Source organism: Lepidochelys kempii, chromosome 6 (assembly GCF_965140265.1).
Source record: "Lepidochelys kempii isolate rLepKem1 chromosome 6, rLepKem1.hap2, whole genome shotgun sequence".
Classification (NCBI taxonomy): Eukaryota; Metazoa; Chordata; order Testudines; family Cheloniidae; genus Lepidochelys; species Lepidochelys kempii.
The window spans coordinates 34,839,247-34,857,852 of record NC_133261.1 but is presented as its reverse complement, the minus strand read 5'-3'; the positions used below and the strand labels follow the sequence as shown (position 1 = coordinate 34,857,852).

At 41.4% G+C, this 18,606-nt stretch overlaps 1 protein-coding gene across 12 annotated transcripts in view; it reads left to right on the top strand.

The window, feature by feature from the left end:
- TRIM66 (tripartite motif containing 66) overlaps positions 1 to 10,269 on the top strand; it is an 87,384-nt gene extending 77,115 nt beyond the window's left edge. For 10 of the 12 annotated variants that reach the window (XM_073347482.1, XM_073347481.1, XM_073347479.1 and 7 more), the window contains 5 exons: positions 1,648 to 1,780; positions 3,420 to 3,494; positions 5,661 to 5,813; positions 6,484 to 6,702; positions 7,021 to 10,269. In XM_073347482.1, coding sequence (XP_073203583.1) covers positions 1,648 to 1,780; positions 3,420 to 3,494; positions 5,661 to 5,813; positions 6,484 to 6,702; positions 7,021 to 7,080 — 640 coding nt within the window. In that variant the 3' untranslated portion in view covers positions 7,081 to 10,269. The remainder of the gene's footprint in view (positions 1 to 1,647; positions 1,781 to 3,419; positions 3,495 to 5,660; positions 5,814 to 6,483; positions 6,703 to 7,020) is intronic. The other 2 variants (XM_073347487.1, XM_073347488.1) reach the window with 1 other exon arrangement.
- The last annotated feature ends 8,337 nt before the right edge of the window (positions 10,270 to 18,606 follow it).

The following is an 18,606-nucleotide window of genomic DNA, read 5'->3' as shown; positions in this document are numbered from 1 at the left end:
TGAGTACATATAACACTCTCCTTTTTCTGCCTCTGAGTCTGCCTGAGGGGCGTATATGTCAGTGTTACAAGGGCTCTTTTACGTTCTCTCTCTGTGTTGCCTTTTTTGTTCATTTTACAAAAGGCAGAAAAATTTTCCCACTCTCTCATACCAGGAGTCAGATGAATTATTAACCATATCTATGATCTCCTCCAGCAGTCAGCCAGCACTATAATGGAGAGACAGACTTGAATTTTATAAACATGACTGCAGTGTGACAACTAAATCCTTAGATTTTGTATAAAATCTGTGGTAAAATTCAGATTATCCCCTATTGGGGTAAAAAACAGTACAGAGACCAGGAAAATCAGTGAGTTTCATTTTGTAGAGTTTCCTCCTAGTTTCATTAGGGGGAGATCGTCACACGCAGGCAGGCAGGCAGTCAGCAAGGCCTTCTAAATACAGTATGTGGATGACCTCAACTTCAGACCTATGACTATTAAGATATTTGTGGAAGGCTGGGGCTTTTGTACAGAGAACCAGTGCTTCTGCACTAGCCCCTGGGTCCTTCTCATATCTCTCAACCTGCCAACAGCTATAAACCGCAGTTCCATGATTCTGAATTTCAGCTGTAAGTCATTTACAAAAGGAAGAGTCAAAGGACACCACATTTGTGTGGAGTTCAGGTAAATTTGCCTCTAAAATGACAGAAATCCCTTGAAAGGTGGGGTATTAGTTTGAGGGGTATGGACAATCCTTTCTCCTCACAAGCCAGCAAGATTTCATTTTGTTGTTGTTGCTAGAAATAGCTAAATTGTTAAACCATTGTATAAAGTAAAACATTTCAAAACATTATATAAAGCAAACTTTCCCTATAACATAAACGTGCTGGGCCAGCTTCAGATTCATCCCTGTTGAAGACATTTGGTCCCTAAATGTAGCTAGTTCATTTTCAGGGGCAGGAGGGAGGCAATGTTGTTTGCCTGCCATTGTAACTTTTCTTAATGGTAGATATTTAGGCCTGCATTCTGCAAAAGTTGCATCTGTCCGAGTTCCACTGAAAGCAGTGGGCTCCTGCTAAAGCAGGGGTGGCCAACCTGAGCCTGAGAAGGAGCCAGAATTTACCAATGTACATTGCCAAAGAGCCACAGTAATTCATCAGCAGCCCCCATCGGTTCCCCCCCTGCTCCCAACACCTCTCACCCACCGGCAGCCCCACCAATCAGCTTCTTCCTCTCCCTCTCCCTCCCCCATCTCCCGATCAGCTGTTTCGTGGCATGCAGGAGGCTCGGGGGGAGGGGAGTGAGGGCATGGCAAACTCAGGGGAGGGGGCGGGAAGGGGTGGAGTGGGGGCAGGGTCTGTGGCAGAGCCAGGGGTTGAGCAGTAAGCACCCTCCTGGCACATTGGAAAGTTGACGCCTGTAGCTCCAGCCCCAGAGTCGGTGCCTAGACAAGGAGCCGCATATTAACCTCTGAAGAGCCGCATGTGGCTCCAGAGCTCACTGCTGTAGCTCACGAAACCTTATGCTCAAATAAATTTGTTAGTCTCTAAGGTGCCACAAGTCCTCCTTTTCTTTTTTCTAAATACCGTGTTTCCCAAAGCTTTCCATTAGGGATCAGTTGTCCTTTCAATTCAGAGACATTAAGTTTTGCTGTCTTGTGCTGCAGGGGAGAATGGGTGTGTACACTCTGCTGTAACCTGTCAAAGCCCGAGGTGGAGTACGACTGCGAAAACACACGCTACCGCCGTTGTAACAAAGGGGAGAGAGCACTGCATGGCCTTGATGACCTTGACCAGAAGGTGGGTACAAATATATACCAATAAATATAGACACAGAATTCCCCATTGTCAGTCTCCTCAGCTGTTAAATCCCCCTTGAAATATAACTCTATTCTGAAAGCCTGCGCAGTAAACTCCAGTCTACTCAGCACCTTGCAGCATGAACCAAGAGTCACAAATGCAAGACGGAGCTTGTGCATCTCATTGATATCTGGGCTTAGATCTTTTGGAGTTGAACAGTGAAGTTTCTGTAGGGAAAAGGAATGGACTACAAAGATTTCCCTTGGTTGGTTACTGAACAAAGCTGAAATGTAATGGCTCACTGACCGTTCTGGAGCAAAATTCCTGGCATCAACTGAGAAAACAAAAGAATGATGATAGAAATGTTTCTCGAGTTACCATGAACTGTATGCTTTTTTCATATTGTACTACTAACCATCTTTCACCAGTTATGTATGCATTTATATCAATATGGAACATTTGGCCAACTACTGCCAGAGATTTGTGCTGATTGCCTCCTGTTAATTGGTCCTTGGTGGCGAGCTTTCTAAAGAAAAGATTTCTTTTAATTGTGGCTGTGTTTGGATGCATTGAGAAGATTTATAAAAGGGATTAGACAGAATAGGAAGCAGCAAAGAGTTTATCTTTTGCAAAATTCTAAGTAGTATCAAATTATTTGATGTTTGTTAGATTCTGTATGCTTAAAGAAATAGGGTCAATAAATTAATGTCAACTAGCAGACACCCAGAGCCAAATTTTCAAAGGGCCTTTGAAAATATACGTGTGAGATGAGTAAGTGTACCCATTTGTGCACACAAAACAATTGTGTGTGTGTAAGCACTAGTCTTCATTCACAGATGTAGCCCTTTGTGCACTTGCAAAAAGAAAAGCTAAAAAGGAGGCCACATTTTCATGTTCTGTACATATACCTTCATGTAGATCACAGCAGGTGCCTCTGACAGTGAAATGTTCTCAGCTAAATCGTTTTTACTGTTGTTGCTGTTCTTTTAATCAGTGACTTAAAGAAGTGTGAGTGTGGAAGGAGTGAGTGCACAAGGGGGGATGGGGGGTGATTTCCCAAGAGTCTGTCTAATAATGCAATAAAACATTTATTTAGAAAGAAACATCCAAAATAATATGGATCTTAAAAGAAACAGAAGAAAACTAGTGTTATCATCATCATGGTGTGTGGTATTAAAGTACTTGGTTATGAAATGAGGCTGATTATACACAGGGTTAGGAAGCATACCCTTCAGTATTCAGAAGTGCATGCATAGGTGCTGACTCCGTGGGTGCTCTGCCCCCCCCCCCCCAGCTCACCTAAACCTCTTCCCCTGAGTGCGCCTTCCACACTTCTGCTCCCAGCACTTGCCACCACGAAACAACTGTTTCACGGCATAACAAGCTGTGGGAGGGAGGGGGGAGGAGCAGGAACGTGGTGTGCTCAGGGGAGGAGGCGGGGAAGAGGTGGGCGGGGATTTGGGTCAGCAGTCCAATGGGGGCAGAGTTGGGGCAGGGACTTTGGGGCAGGGGTGGAGTCAGGGCAGGGTCAGGGGGCGCGAGCACCCACCGGCACCAGGAGAAGTTGGCACCTATGAGTGCATGGCTCAGCAGCAACTCCCAGTAGTCTCAGCATTGATTCTAACTTTGGATTTTACAGAAATGTGAAAAGTTGGTGCTTGCCCTGTTCTGCAGTAGCCTGAGCCTTCCATTCCATGAGCCTGTCAGTCCACTGGTAAGTGCTACCTACTCCGGGAACTAGGAGAAAATCCAAAGAATAATCAACCTCTTCTTGTCTTCTCAAAGGATCATCACTGACATTCCAACCGAACAGTGGCGTCACCTACTGTTAGGTGTTCCCTCTTGTGCAGTGCCACTAAGGTACCAGAACAGAAACCAGAACACTGATGACCTATACAACATGCCAGCAAATTTTCTAATAGCACTTTTGGGTGTTCAGTGTAAGATGCTTACAAAATGCCAGGTTGGTGGGAGGTGTCACATTAAGTTAGGACTATTGATTTACTGGCAGTGGCAGATTAGCCACTGGGCCAATGGGGCCTGTACCCAGGGGCCCCGGAAAAATGGGTGCCATGGTGCTCCGTTTTGCTCCATCCGCCTACCGGGAACTCTTGCCTGTGAGGGAGGACGGTGCGCGGGGGCTTGCCCTGCTCCGCCTGGCAGAAAGCGGGGGGCCCCCACCTGCTCTGGCTCAGGGCCCCCACAAGCTCTAATCCACTTACTGGATATGTAGAAAATGCAAGATAGCCCCGTGGTGCAGTGGAAGTATATCATCCTGCCATACGAGTAGGTTTGGAAGGATTAAATTTTTACCAGTAAATGTTGGTAAACATCAATTTCACCTTACAAACACAAACCAACAATAAATATTTCCGTCTATAATAACAATTTACAGGTAGGCAAAGTAAGAAAAATGCAGCTTGAGAATATATTAGAGTTTGAATTAAGGGTATTTGCTTTGTATATTTTGACATGTGATGTTGACAGTTTGTGTTTTAACGATTATAAAGCTTTAACTTTTTGAATCTCTGTCTATTGTCATTAAATTATTGTCTCTGACCCCCCCAACCCTTAATTTCCCAAAACTGTGAAAATTTGAATAGATTGAAATAGAAAAAATGCTTAAAACCCATAATTTTACACAACTGTAAAAATTTAAATTGATAAAAATAAATGCTTAAAAATAAACACTGATAATCTGTCAAAATTATAAAAATATAAAAATAGAATTCTGTCAACATACCTAAGAGTGACCTGGAGTAAGAGTAACTGGATGCATGATAGAGTTGATGCCATTCTCTGGTGTCTGTCTCTTAAGACAGTCATTGCTCGTTGATCCATGCACCATACTGTCTCTCCAGTATTTACTGGGTATGTTTGAGGAGAACACAGCAGTAAATATCATGATACTGGACCCCAGCATGAAGCAGTTTGGAGGAGAAAATTAGAGAAAAGCAGGATGAATGACCCATATAGTAATATAATAGAAGGGAAAAATTGAAACTCAAAGCAAATCACCAAGCACTTGTGGAACTCATTACCAGCAAGGAAGGTGCTTCTTGGGAAGATTAAATGAGAGGGGAAGAGAGATATCTGGCACCCACCAAAGAAGCTGAGGTTGGCATCAGAAAAATTCTGTGGTGACACACTTTATAGCCACTACAGGCTGAGCCCTGACAATGGTGCTTTGGCTTAAAGGCAGTATAAGAATGCCAGTCCATTATGGTTTAACCCGCAGTTTGTGCCCCCTAAAAGGCCCTGATTAGTTTTAGATACATTTGTTAAGAACATAAGAATGGCCATGCTGTGTCAGACCATCTATCCCAGTATCCTGTATTCAGCAGTAGCCAGTGCCAGACGCTTTTCTAAACTGCAAGGTGACGTCGTCTCAGAACATTATTGTTAAGGCTGATTTGGGGGAGATGCTGGTTTTTTGTCAGTATTATACATGTTACTGTATCCATAAGGGTTAAATGACAACAGGAGTATCATGCTATAATGGGGTGGAACTCCAGAGACTGGAAATAACAGAAGAACAGTTACCACAGTGCAGTGGTTTGAAGATCAGGCTTGCTAGCAGATATGTGTTTAATCCAGCCTCATATTTGTTAACTAAGGAATGAGGAAGATTATCTTTACGTGTAGGAGTCAGATTTTTCCTCAGATTTCCTCTGTAACCATGGGTGAATCACTCCTGTTATTCTGTAACTCACTTTCCTTATTTGTGGAATGGAAATAATAATACTTATTTGTCTCACAGGGATGTTTGAGATCTTCAGATGGAAGGCAATATAGCCAGAGTAGTATTATTAATTAACTGGGTTCCCACTTTGAGAAAGGTTATGCCCAGCAATCTCCCTGCATTTTCTTTTTATCACAGGCTCGTCATTATTACCAGATCATCAAAAAGCCCATGGACCTGTCAATCATGCGGAAAAAACTCCAAAAGAAGGACAAATCACACTATTCTGCACCAGAGGAGCTGGTAGCCGATGTGCGTCTCATGTTCTGGAACTGTGCAAAGTTCAATTATGTAAGTATCTACTATGCAGAAACCAGCACACACCACCATCAATCTGTGAAACAGAAATCTTGGGTCTTATCCACCACTTTATTACACTGGTGTAATTATTGATTCCATTGGAGTTACACTGGCATAAAACTGGTCTAATCGAGTGGATGATGAGACTCCTTAATGCTGAGAAGCTCTATAGATTTGTTAATGCCCGAAATATGTGTTTGGAGACTGTTCTTTTAGTTTTTATATCCCTGTAGCTCCAATGTGTCAGCCAGCTAATGGACTGCCTGAGATGTGAGCTGCTGGAGTGCTACTGGATTTACTATAAGGGTCCAAACGTCCAGCAAAGTAACTGGGAGAATTAAGGTGTGCGGGAGGAGAGCTAACAGATTCCAAAGCACTGGAGGATGCTGCTCTCAGTTACTGTAGCCCATAGCAGATCCGTTTTCTAATAGGTGCAGAAAATGCTTCTCTTAATAGCAGTACCTGGATTAAACGTATGGTGTAAGTGCAGAGGGATTTGGCAGACTATGGGAGGAGCAGAGGAGGCTAGCGAAGATGTAGGAGACAAGTTCCAAATACAGGACGCTCCTGTTTCAGGCAGGAGGCTAGGCAGACCTGCTATTTTAGCCTTGGCGAGTTATGGGCATACAATGATACTGGATTATTATTTCTTCCCTTACAGCCAGATTCAGAGGTTGCAGAGGCTGGACGATGCCTGGAAGTGTTCTTTGAGGGCAAGCTGAAGGACATTTATTCAGACAAGCATTTTCCTTTGATGCAACAAGAAGACTCTGATTCTGAAGAAGTGGAAAGGGAGAATAGCCAAATGGCCCCCAAAGGGTTCCCATGGCCATCATATGGACAGGAGTGCATTCAGCCTAAAAGGAGGCGACGCCATGCTGTAAGAATGCAAAAGCAAAGGCATTTGGTAGTTAAGGGGCTACACTGCTAATTCTGTTTACAAGTGTTGATGTGAAGTTTTGAAAATGCTTTGTGGGAATCAACTGTCAAGCTTCTATCCCATAAATGCAATCAGTTCTACAAATGTGTATAGCAAGATGCTCTCAGTGGAATAAAGTGTCAGTGGTATAAATGTGTGTGACTGAATGAATGAAATCTCTCAATCTACCTGGTTATCTTCCTAGTAGAAAATGGTGTAAAGACTTTTTTAGAAGACTAAGCCCTCTAGCTATTCACTGTTTGTTTCCTTTGTATGCAGGAAAGTGAAAAAACTAAAAGAATGATGTTTCAGCCAGCTAACAGCCTGCCTCAGGTGTGACCTGCCAGCGTTCTACTGGATTTGCTATGAGGAACCAAACACCTAGCAAAATAACTGACAGAGTTAAGGTGTGTGGGAGGAAAACAAAGAAAACATTCGGATTGTTAACTTAAAACATTTATCATCTGCTGACCACCAGCCTTACTCAAAGACTTGGGGGATGATTAAGAGATTTGGGCATTTTTAATCTACCCAGTACTCTGCCTATCTAATTGCTTGTATGTTTGCAGCATTTACCCTGAAGTACTAATGTTATGGTGACATATAATGATGATTAATAATAAAAGTAGGATGTTAATAATCTATAATACTTCTGTACAATCTCATAATCTATTTAATACAATCCTTCATTTTATAGAGCACAGCTAACCATGTACTCTTGCATCTGCAATGCAAATGTTGACCATGATGTATGTTAAATATGGAGGCTAGTCACCAAAGACCAAATCCTGCAGTCTTATTCAGCAATTTCTCTGGGAACTCTGACTGAGTTAGGCCTGCAGGATGTAATTATCTGGTTAGTAGTTTCTTTTGAAGCAGCACATTCTCATGAAATCAGAAAACAGCATGTGCTAATATCCAGGGCTGTGTGAGAACTATTTCTGAGTGCACAATGGATGCTCAATTTGCAAAGAGTCACTGCACTTGTATCTAAGTCAATGCTTTGTATTGCATCGGGGATCCCTTGAGTATCAAAGGCAGTAAAACCAAATCCTGTTGTGTCCTTTGAAATGTGCAGTGGAGTTTGCCATATTTGTCATATTAATGACAAAGCAATTATATGGTTATAGAAGTGCCTATAAAATAAAGTGGTATCTCGTTGATTTTCTGTTTGGTTACTTCTGGTTAACAACAATGCCTTAAAATGGTATTAGCCATTGTACACACAGAGCTCACAGGAGAAATGAAATTATCACTAATTCTTCATTTTCTCAGATTGCCCAAACCGTTGGCAGAACAATTCCTAGGGACAGATTGTAGCCTTGCAATTTCCCTGAGCAAGGTGCAGCATGTAATTGTGCTGGGTCAGTTCTGAATGGTGACCCGGAGTCCAAAGGTCACAGGTTGCCTCCCTAGAGGAGAACTAAGCTGAACCAGACCTTATGCTGGCCAGCACATTGGGTGTGGGGGTGTGTCTTCCTCCTCCTTGCACTCCAGCCCAGCTGTGGAAGTTAGGGCCATTATCTAGCCCCAGGAGAGGAGAGCTGTTTCAAATCCCATACCCAGTTGATTTCATTGAGCTATAATCTGTTTCCTAAAAATAAAGAAGAAATTTTCAGCACAGTTTATACTGGCTGTTGTCTGGTCACCATGTATGTGATTTTAGAGAACACTCTAAACGAAGACTTTGTGTATGGAATAACAAGACTCCAAGGCTATATTTTGTTGTCTGTGTTACTTATTGTTTGCCATTAACTCAGTAGTGAGATGGTGTCTTCTCTGCTTTGACATAATAAAATATGCACTGTAAAAGACTGCATGTTACAAGCTGAATGAAAGGGAGAGAGATGAATCAAGGGACTGGACTGATCTACAGCATCATATGTCTGTAAGCATGTCCTGTTTGTACTAGCTGAAACAGCTGAAGGAAGATTCATGTGCCTGTCCTTTTCATCAAATTCATCCTCTTAGAGCTAGCTAGAACTTCCATGGCACAGGGCACTGGCTTGCAGGTTTATGAGTGACTGCGTTGACCAGACTTACCTGTGCTGTCTCCAGTATCTTCCCAGCTGGTAATTAAACCTCCCACCAAAAGGTCTATCCCTCCATCATTACTGTTTCAGTGGGTGATACTATTGTATAATGTTCATAGAGGGTCATAGAAATGGAAGAGACTGACATATAGGCTTATCAAGTCCATTGTCTTGCCAGGGCAGAGTAGCTTAGAATTGACTTAAGTTTCTTAGTTCCTGTAAACATATAGTTGTGTGATTTAATATTTGTTTAGTTTTCTAAAATTTGACTTTTAATCAGTTAAAGTCCAGGTACATTGTTACTTTTTTAAATTAGGCCCAGGTCTGTTGTGGATGTTACTGTAAATCCCAGGAGTGGAACGCTGGCAGGATATAGCTCTGAGATCCAAGCACTTTTCTAATGAGTTTTAGTTCACTGGGTGTAAGGTCAAGTGCTTTGGTCCTAGTGCTTTCACTTGGATAACAGACACAACAACTGTTTAAACAATGGGTATTGGACATAATGTCATGGAGGCTGGCAGCCCAAAAGCTGAACGTAACAGCATGACAATGTACATTTTAGATCTCATGTGACGTGGAAACATCTTTAAGCCTTGATCCAGGGGTCACCACCACCATAGTGCATAATGTGTGGTGAGACCAGCATCTTCTATCACAGCAGCTTCCTTCAAATTGTTGCCTCTACAGTCTACCTTTTTGAGCCTGGGTAAAGAGGGGCACCACATCTCTAAAGCCTATGTCTACTCTAGAAATTCTTCAGGCAAAGTAAAAAATAAAATAAAATAAAATAAAATAAAACAGTGGCACCAAGAATGGAGGATATGAAAGCAAGAAGCTCTTTTTTTTTGCCATCAGAACAGCCATATCTATTTAACTCAAACACAAATGTTGGGTGATGTTGTTCAAAGGGTCCTTTTTCTTCTGACTGTCTCACAGCCAATCCCACAGTCTAGAAGATCTGAAGGGGAAAAAACCCTCCAAGTATTAACTGCATGCTATTGAAAATAAGTATGACCCAAATTGTGTCCTGGAAACATCCAAGAAATCCCAGTGGGCTCATACTAATGTAACTGGGGTCAGAATTTCTCCTTTTGCCTTCAGCACTAGGTTACATATGGAGTGGAAAAATCCTCCTCATGCTTAAGCAATTTAAAAACAGGTTAATTACATTTAAGTAATAGGTCTGCTGAAGAAGAGATATCATCTACCGTTTGAACTTCCCTTAACTTATAGTTTCAAAGAGACACTCTCAATATGATTAGAACAGCATGAATGACAATAAAGTTAATAAAAGCAGGTATTTAAGATTGATTGCATGTTTATGAAGGTAATGTGCTTTGCTAAACAATAAAACTTGTGAAGTGTATTTGTGTGCATGTCTTAATCTGAGATTGTTGCTCCAGCTCTCTTCAATTACAGAGTGATTGTCTAACACCATTTTAAAAAGCATCAACCAACTTGTTGAAAACTCAACTGTTGTGGCACAGAGCAGAATGGATAAGAAAACATATGGTATGTTAACATGTAAAGTAAGTTTCCTAAGAGTGCTGGAATCTAGAACAATTCATAAGTTTGCCTTTTGTTTTCAAAATTAGTTCAGAATAATGCAGGTCTATATACTGTACAGACCCAAGTACACTGAGGTTCAGCAAATAATACTGGCAGAAGTTTACATTTATGTGGACATTATAATAGTAAGGAACATTCCTTTACGCTTACTGTAATAACATAAAAATCATTCCTTTGGTCTCTTTGACCAGGGACAGGAGGATCTTAAAAGGTATTTTAAATTCTAGAACACTATAGAAATATAAGAAGGATGCTAGGCTAGATTTGCATTTAGAAAAAAAATTGCAAGCAAAATTATTTTGATTCTAAAAAAAAAATTAAACAAGTGTTTTTTTTCTAACATGCCCGACCCTTCCCATTTTGTGTTACAGTGGGTTAAAAAAAATAATCAAACCTTTGAATGCTAGTTCCCTGGGTTTGAAGGCTCAAGGCTTAGTTCCTTCTAGGTTGTTCTTTGCTCAGTTTTCTAAAAAAAATTTCTGTTCTTTCAGCAGTCCACATTGCTGCCCTAGGTCTCTCTCTTCCGTCTCCTAAGCCTCCTTTCTGATCCTTTTCCTGCTGCTAATGGAGTTTGGTAGGTTCCTCATTTCAACACTCACCTATCTAACGTTGAAAGTCGGGTGCTGCTTACGAGGACAGAGTTACTTTCCTGCCATGTTGGATACCTAAGTTCACCTTAGCAGAGCTGCACATTTTAATGGAGCTGTGTTTGCTTTAGAAAACCTAACTTCTTTCTGTACAGAATTTGTGCAGGAACTTACTAGAACAATTTCTCTCTTTACCTGCTTTTAGGGCCTGATCTTACTACCACTGAAGTCAATGGGAGCAGGAGTAGGCCCTTAATCTCCTCTGAATTCAGTACCACACCTTATTTCCACCATAACATATGGTGTGATATCAGCATTTGGGCCATTTCATTTTCTGTAATAAACTTACCAGTCTTTCTTGATATAGCCCAGAATGTGGAATAGCCAAGGAAGTCCTAGGGTTATTATTGATTCTGTATGGGAATTCTTTTAGGTCATTCTAAAAAATAGGAGCATAGTAATCATTGCAGCCATAGAACACTGCTTTTTGTGTAATGCTATTATCCAGGATTTTTCATTGTTTTATTTTCATGTAGAAGGTATTGTGAAGTCTGAGGCTACACTGAAAGAACAGAACAGTTGGGTTGAAAGTTAAGATGTAGCAAATCCCATAGCAGTCAACTGATTGAAAAATTTCCTTTGGTTGTTTATAGAGTACACTGTACTTACAATGGTGGTAGTGATCCTTCTATAGCTAAATGTACCTTTGCTGCTAACTGCTGTCATTAGTGCTTCTGTTCAGCACCACCGAAATGGCCCTGAATTTATACCAGGGAAGCTCTTTAAATGTACTTAATAGCACAGAGGTAACTCTCTGTATTCTGACGGGCATCAGACATTTCTGACTGAGAGGCTCATAAGGCCAAGCTAAACAATTCTGTCCTGAACTTGAATGGCAAATGGAAAACCCTATCTAAGGAAAATAATATAGGTATAATATACCCATGAGGCACTGTGGAAATGCTCTCTAAATCACAGAAATTAGAGATGGGAAAAGACCTATTAAGTCATCTACTTTAGTCCATTCTTCTGGAATATAAATAAAGCACCAATCTGTATCTTAAACAAAATAAAAATGTATTCAGAGTAACGATAGTCCTCACCTCCCGTTCCGACTCAAAGCAGCCCTATGCTGCATAATGTAGCTATGTGTAAAAATCTCAAGCATTTTCAATGTACTCTATTCATAGACTGGTGTGTCTCAGGCTGTGAGAAGTCACATTTAAAAAAATATTGCCACAATACTCTGCAGTTCATATGTTGCTTTTTCCAAGGATCTCAAAGTGTTTTACTTTGAGATGAATAATAAACTTGAAGAAATGAAGCCCCTGCACGTATTTGTGAAATAGCTGAGTAGTAGTATCCCCATTTTACACATGGGAAAACGAAATCCTGGAGAAGTTATAGAGCAAATAAGTGGCAGGCTAGGAATAGAATCAAGAAGTACTGATTCCCAGCCCTCTGCTCTAGCCAACAGACTACATTTTAGCAGTATCACAATATGCTATGTGCAGCATTTCCATTTGGTACCAAAGCTGTCGTGCACTACAGAGTAGGCAGGTGTGCTCAACCTCGAAGGGAGGAAGAGTATTTCGCATTGCTCTGCAAAGAGCTCTTTGGCTGACTCCAGGACAGCAGTGATGGGTTCTCGGGTCGTCACTCACACTGAACACTGCTCAGCCATAAGGAAGGTTGGATTGGAGGGCACTGGGCAACGCTCACAGCTGGTCAAAGATTACAAGCGCCTTTTTCTGCTTTACAGCCAGCATGCAGCTACATTGGCCTGGACAGTAAGGACTTTAGATAATGATGTAATGGCAAACTCAGGTGGTGATAATTACATACCAGATCCCCCAGAGGCGCAAGCCTCAGAAAGTCTTCCTGACAGTAATATTCCACACCGTTCAAGTATAATTAAAGTAATCTGCTATCTGTATATGGCTTTATAAATACCACAGACACCTCCAAAGTGCTGAGGCTACTCTTTGGCACTAGCCTTTCAGGTGTAAAGAATGTGTCGGTAATTTTTTTGATCTGTTTATTGATCTTTTTGGCTTTAGCTCTTGCATCATGCACGCTGTATAGTATTCTCCTACCGCTCGCATTGTTATATTGCATCATGTCAACTTGAGACCCCCTGTAATAGAAGCCCTATTACAGTGCCATAGACCAGGAACCAGAGTGGGCTCACACAGCGTGGCTGCCAGCCTGTTGCTGCATCATGCTGGAGACGCAGAGATCTGCTTGGTGCCATTCAGCCCCTGAGTGGGTAAAATTGCTTGACAGCTAACAAAGCAGAGGCACAGTGTCTTGAAGGAAAATTAGCTTCTTTCTTTTCACTGTCCTTTAAGTAGGAAAGACTCTGACCACTTGAGTATTCAAAAAGTGGGTTAAAGAATTGTATCCGATAATGCTGATAGCCTGCTTAATCTCCACAGAGTCAATCCCATGTTCTTTCGCTGGCCAAGGAGGAGAGAAAGTTATTGGATATATGCCAGGGATAGATTTGGCCCAAGACCCTGAACCTGCAATGGGTTCCATCTGAGCACATTTTTAAGCCTTCATGGAGTCCTAATTAGGTTTATGGAACTCTGCACAGACTTAAGGATTCCTCTGTGTGACTGACTCTCTTTGCAGCAGGCCTGGTGGCCTGAATCCACACAGTCACACCCCTAGAGCCCGACCAGGAGTATTCTATCTGCTACCCAAGATGGATAAACCTGGAAATCCTGGACGCCCCATCATCTCAGGCATTGGCACCCTGACAGCAGGACTGTCTGGCTATGTAGACTCCCTCCTCAGGCTCTACGCTACCAGCACTCCTAGCTATCTTCAAGACACCACTGACTTCCTGAGGAAACTACAATCCATCGGTGATCTTCCTGAAAACACCATTCTAGCCACTATGGAGGTAGAAGCCCTCTACACCAACATTCCACCCAAAGATGCCATCAGGAACAGTATCCCTGATAATGTCACAGCAAACCTGGTGGCTGAACTTTGTGACTTTGTCCTCACCCATAACTATTTCACATTTGGGGACAATGTATACCTTCAAATGTATACCTATTTTTCCCCCCTACTGTTCCTCACACATTCTTGTCAACTGCTAGAAATGGCCCACCCTGATTATCACTACAAAAGATTTTTTTCCCTCTCCTCCAGCTGGTAATAGCTCTTACCATACACACTGTAATGAGAGTGATCAGGTAACACCCATTGTTTCATGTTCTCTGTGTATATAAAATCTCCCCACTGTATTTTCCATGGCATGCATCCAATGAAGTGAGCTGTAGCTCACGAAAGCTTATGCTCAAATAAATTGGTTAGTCTCTAAGGTGCCGCAAGTACTACTTTTCTTTTTGTGGATACAGACTAACACGGCTGCTACTCTGAAACAAGAGAAGTTGGGAGTCTCCTCTCGGGCATTAAGGTACAATTCTATCTCCGGGAGGCTTCGAATGATCAGATCTCTGAACTGGTAGTTTTCCATGAGCCAGTGAAGATCCAGTGAAGGGAAATGAAGCTGACTAGAGGAATGACTGTCTTTACATATGATGGCAAATTGTAAAAACTAGGATTAGTTAACCTGGAAAGGAAGAGTTAGAGGGGACTTGATTGAGGTCTTCAAAGTGTGGTTATATGCTTGAAAATGACTCTAAAAATAGCATAATGATGTTCATTGATTATCGTGTCTCACTGTTTCCAGATAAAATGTGCTTCCTTTGCAAGACAAATATGTCTCTCCGCCCGCCCCCTGCCAGGCCTACAAACCCACATTGCACTCCGACAGTCAAAGTTGGATCTGTCCTCTTCATACATCACCAATAATAGATGATGATCTCCAGGTTAAATTATTCCCCAACATCACGTGTCCAAACCCACATATGGCTTATGGTTTTTTAACAGGTGTCACTGAGGGCATGATTTATCCTGCAGATCCTCCATTAATGGTGGTGATGCACAAGAAGGAAAAATCCCAGTGTGACTGTCAGACCTCAGGATGAGTTTGTAGGATTGAAAAAACTAAACATATTTTTACTTGCAAAGTGACACAATGAATCTGGATTCAGTGAGATTCAATAAACCTGGAATGTCAAGATGCCATTATTTTACAGTCAAATTTCCAGGGCAAAACTACACTTGACGATTATGAAGGGCATAGTGAAAACAGATTGGTCCCTCCTTTACACTGTTGCACAGTATGAGGATAAGGGGGAAATGTATGTACAATAGCAGGTACATGTGGAACATAGGAAAAGGGAATTCTGCTTTATGTGAGAGACAATCAGCCTGTTAAAAGCTCTGAAGTTGCAATTCATGGGATTGGCTACTTTACCAGGAATTTTACGAGCAGCAGATAATTTTGATACCATTTGCAGCTCTTCCTATTCATTTAAGATAAATGCAATCAAATCTGTTACTTCAGGGTGTAAGATGATCGCTCCAGAGGTCAATTTTTTGCTCTAATTAATTATATATCTGACCAGGTGTTTTTCAATTTTCTCTGAAGATCAGGTATTGTTCACTGGCATGGCAATGGCATGGATTGGACAGACCAATGGTCTGATGTGATTTTGCAGATCCTGTATTCAGCCAGTATCATCCTGGGAGTGGATCGATACCAGAGAGGCTTTTTATTCAGATTGTCTCCTTATTGCTCTTTCATCCAGGATATCTGGGAAACACTACTACTTATACTTATCCATGTGCTCGACAGACAGCAGGTCTATAGAGGAAGTGCTGTACACATTTGGCTTCCAGCCTGCTGCTGCTGGGGACAATGATGGTAGCAAGGATTGCTGGTAATTCTAAAGTAAAGCAGTTGGTCTCTGCTGGTCTGCAGCATGATTTTTGTTGTACGCAGAACGGAAAGAGCCCTTCTAGATTGTGTTCAGAAGGTTCCTATGCCTCACAGGCTGGAGTCTCCCTCTGCAGGATGATATGGGAATTGTTTCTTCAGGTTTTAATAAGATTTCTTTCATATGAAGTAGTTCTAATTTTATCTTTTTCATTAGTTTAAAATCTGTGATAACCTTCACTGAGAATAATAGGTATATAATAGCTGATAAAACTGTAATAAGGAACCTTGGCCAAACATAAGACTGTTAGGAGAGACCTCCATAAAGCCAGAACTGAAAACTAAAACAAACTAAGAACCTCATGTATACAATGGGGAATCAAATTATAATTGCAATGAATTGCAGGCCAAATGTACATGCTGCACTTTAGGACATGCCAAAAATTTCAGTGCAGTTAGGTGAAGTCTTACATGATATTACTGGGTGCTAAGATTTTTTTTTTAATGTCCTAAAATTATGCAAGTTTCAATTTTGTTTCCTTTGAAATAGTTTGTAGAAAATAGAGATGATGTACATGCTGCACAATGTGTTTTTCCATACTGGTACTGGCCAGATATTATGCAAAACTAATTTAAATGTAAACATTTCCCCTCTGTCACCTTTTCTTGAGGAAAATAAGATAACATTTGACTCCAATCTGATTCTCCTGTACCAAGTCTAAATATAGCCGAGTTCCTCAAAAACCTGTCTCACCCATATACACTTATCTTTGTATTCCCTAAGATTCAAATTTTTGGATAAACTTCTGGCCTTATAGCAACAACCTATCCTGTAGATCAAATATACCTACTGTAGCGTTAAAGCCTTTTTTACTGGACATCAAATATAAAAACAGCTTTGCAAATAAAACGTAGAAGAGGATGTTTGTTTACTGTGATTGTTAAATGAGTCTTGGCATTATAATCTGTTGACATGCCATTATTGGACCAGAGTGTTAACTGGAGTAAATCAGCCTAGCTCCATAGACTTCAATGGAGAATCTCGCTCCATACTGTTTGAAGGAACAGATGGGGAGCCCCTGTCTGTGATATAGCCAGCATTCTTATCCAAAAGCATGATTAGTTTGTAGACACATGAGAAATGACTTTGGACTAGATGACAAAAAGAAAAATGAGGTGACTGCCTTCTGGATGATTTTGGGATTTTATCATTCTAAAACAGATGTTACATAAGAATGCTCAGCCAAAAACTGGACTATCCTGTATCTTTGTTGTATATAGCAATTACAGAGGTGCAATCTGAAGATTCTCCACTGCTAATCAATTCTATTTTGGTGTGTTATTTTTTATCTATTTGTGGTTTTATATATATCTTCCCCAACTGTGATAGAGTTAGAATACTTCAAATATCTCTTTAAGGGGATATGTAATATAAATATCCTTGAAAGCGACAGAGTCCTGTGGCACCTTATAGACTAACAGATGTATTGGAGCATAAGCTTTCGTGAGTGAATACCCACTTCTTCAGATGCATGTAGTGAAAATTTCCAGAGGCAGGTATAAATATGTAAGCAAGAATCAGGCTAGGGATAACGAGGTTAGTTCAATCAGAGAGGATGAGGCCCTCTTCTAGCAGTTGCGGCGTGAACACCAAGGGAGGAGAAACTGCTTTTGTAGTTGGCTAGCCAGTCACAGTCTTTGTTTAATCCTGAGCTGACGGTGTCAAATTTGCAAATGAACTGAAGCTCAACAGTTTCTCTTTGAAGTCTGGTCCTGCAGCTTTCTTGCAGCAGGATGGCTACCTTTAAATCTGCTATTGTGTGTCCAGGGAAGTTGAAGTGTTCTCCTACAGGTTTTTGTATATTGCCATTCCTAATATCTGATTTGTGTCCATTTATCCTTTTACGTAGGGACTGTCCAGTTTGGCCGATGTACATAGCAGAGGGCATTGCTGGCATGTGATGGTGTATATCACATTGGTGGACGTGCAGGTGAATGAACCGGTGATGGTGTGGCTGATCTGGTTAGGTCAAAAACCTGTAGGAGAACGCTTCAACTTCCCTGGACACACAATAGCAGATTTAAAGGTAGCCATCCTGCTGCAAAAAAACTGCAGGACCAGACTTCAAAGAGAAACTGCTGAGCTTCAGTTCATTTGCAAATTTGACACCACCAGCTCAGGATTAAACAAAGACTGTGACTGGCTAGCCAACTACAAAAGCAGTTTCTCCTCCCTTGGTGTTCACGCCTCAACTGCTAGAAGAAGGCCTCATCCTCTCTGATCGAACTAACCTTGTTATCCCTAGCCTGATTCTTGCTTACATATGTATACCTGCCTCTGGAAATTTCCACTACATGCATCTGAAGAAGTGGGTTTCACCCACGAAAGCTTATGCTCCAATATGTCTGTTAGTCTACAAGGTGGCACAGGACTCTTTGCCGCTTTCAGAGATCCAGACTAACACGGCTACCCATCTGATACATAAATATGCTTACAACTCTGATACAGAAGGGCATATTTGGAGGAGCACGTGTCACGCTGGGATTTGACAGTTCCTAATACTTAGTAAGTTTGATTTTAACTAAAGAACTACCTAAGCACTTGTACGTAGCCTATGAGGTACCTTCTGTAAAATAAATGTCATTCCTTACTAAAAATGAATTGTCAGGCAATATACATTTTCCCATTCCAAAGCACTATAGTATCCTACGCTCTTGCTTTACTTCTGTCCATACTGTTCTTGGAAAGGATGCTTTCCAGTTGTTGGCCATATTGTGCCTCTTTGGTCAGGCTGATGCTTTGTACCTGAACTAGTAGGATAGAACTGGTTTCAGCACAAAAGGTTCAGTGATTCCACTCTAGCCAGGCTTCATT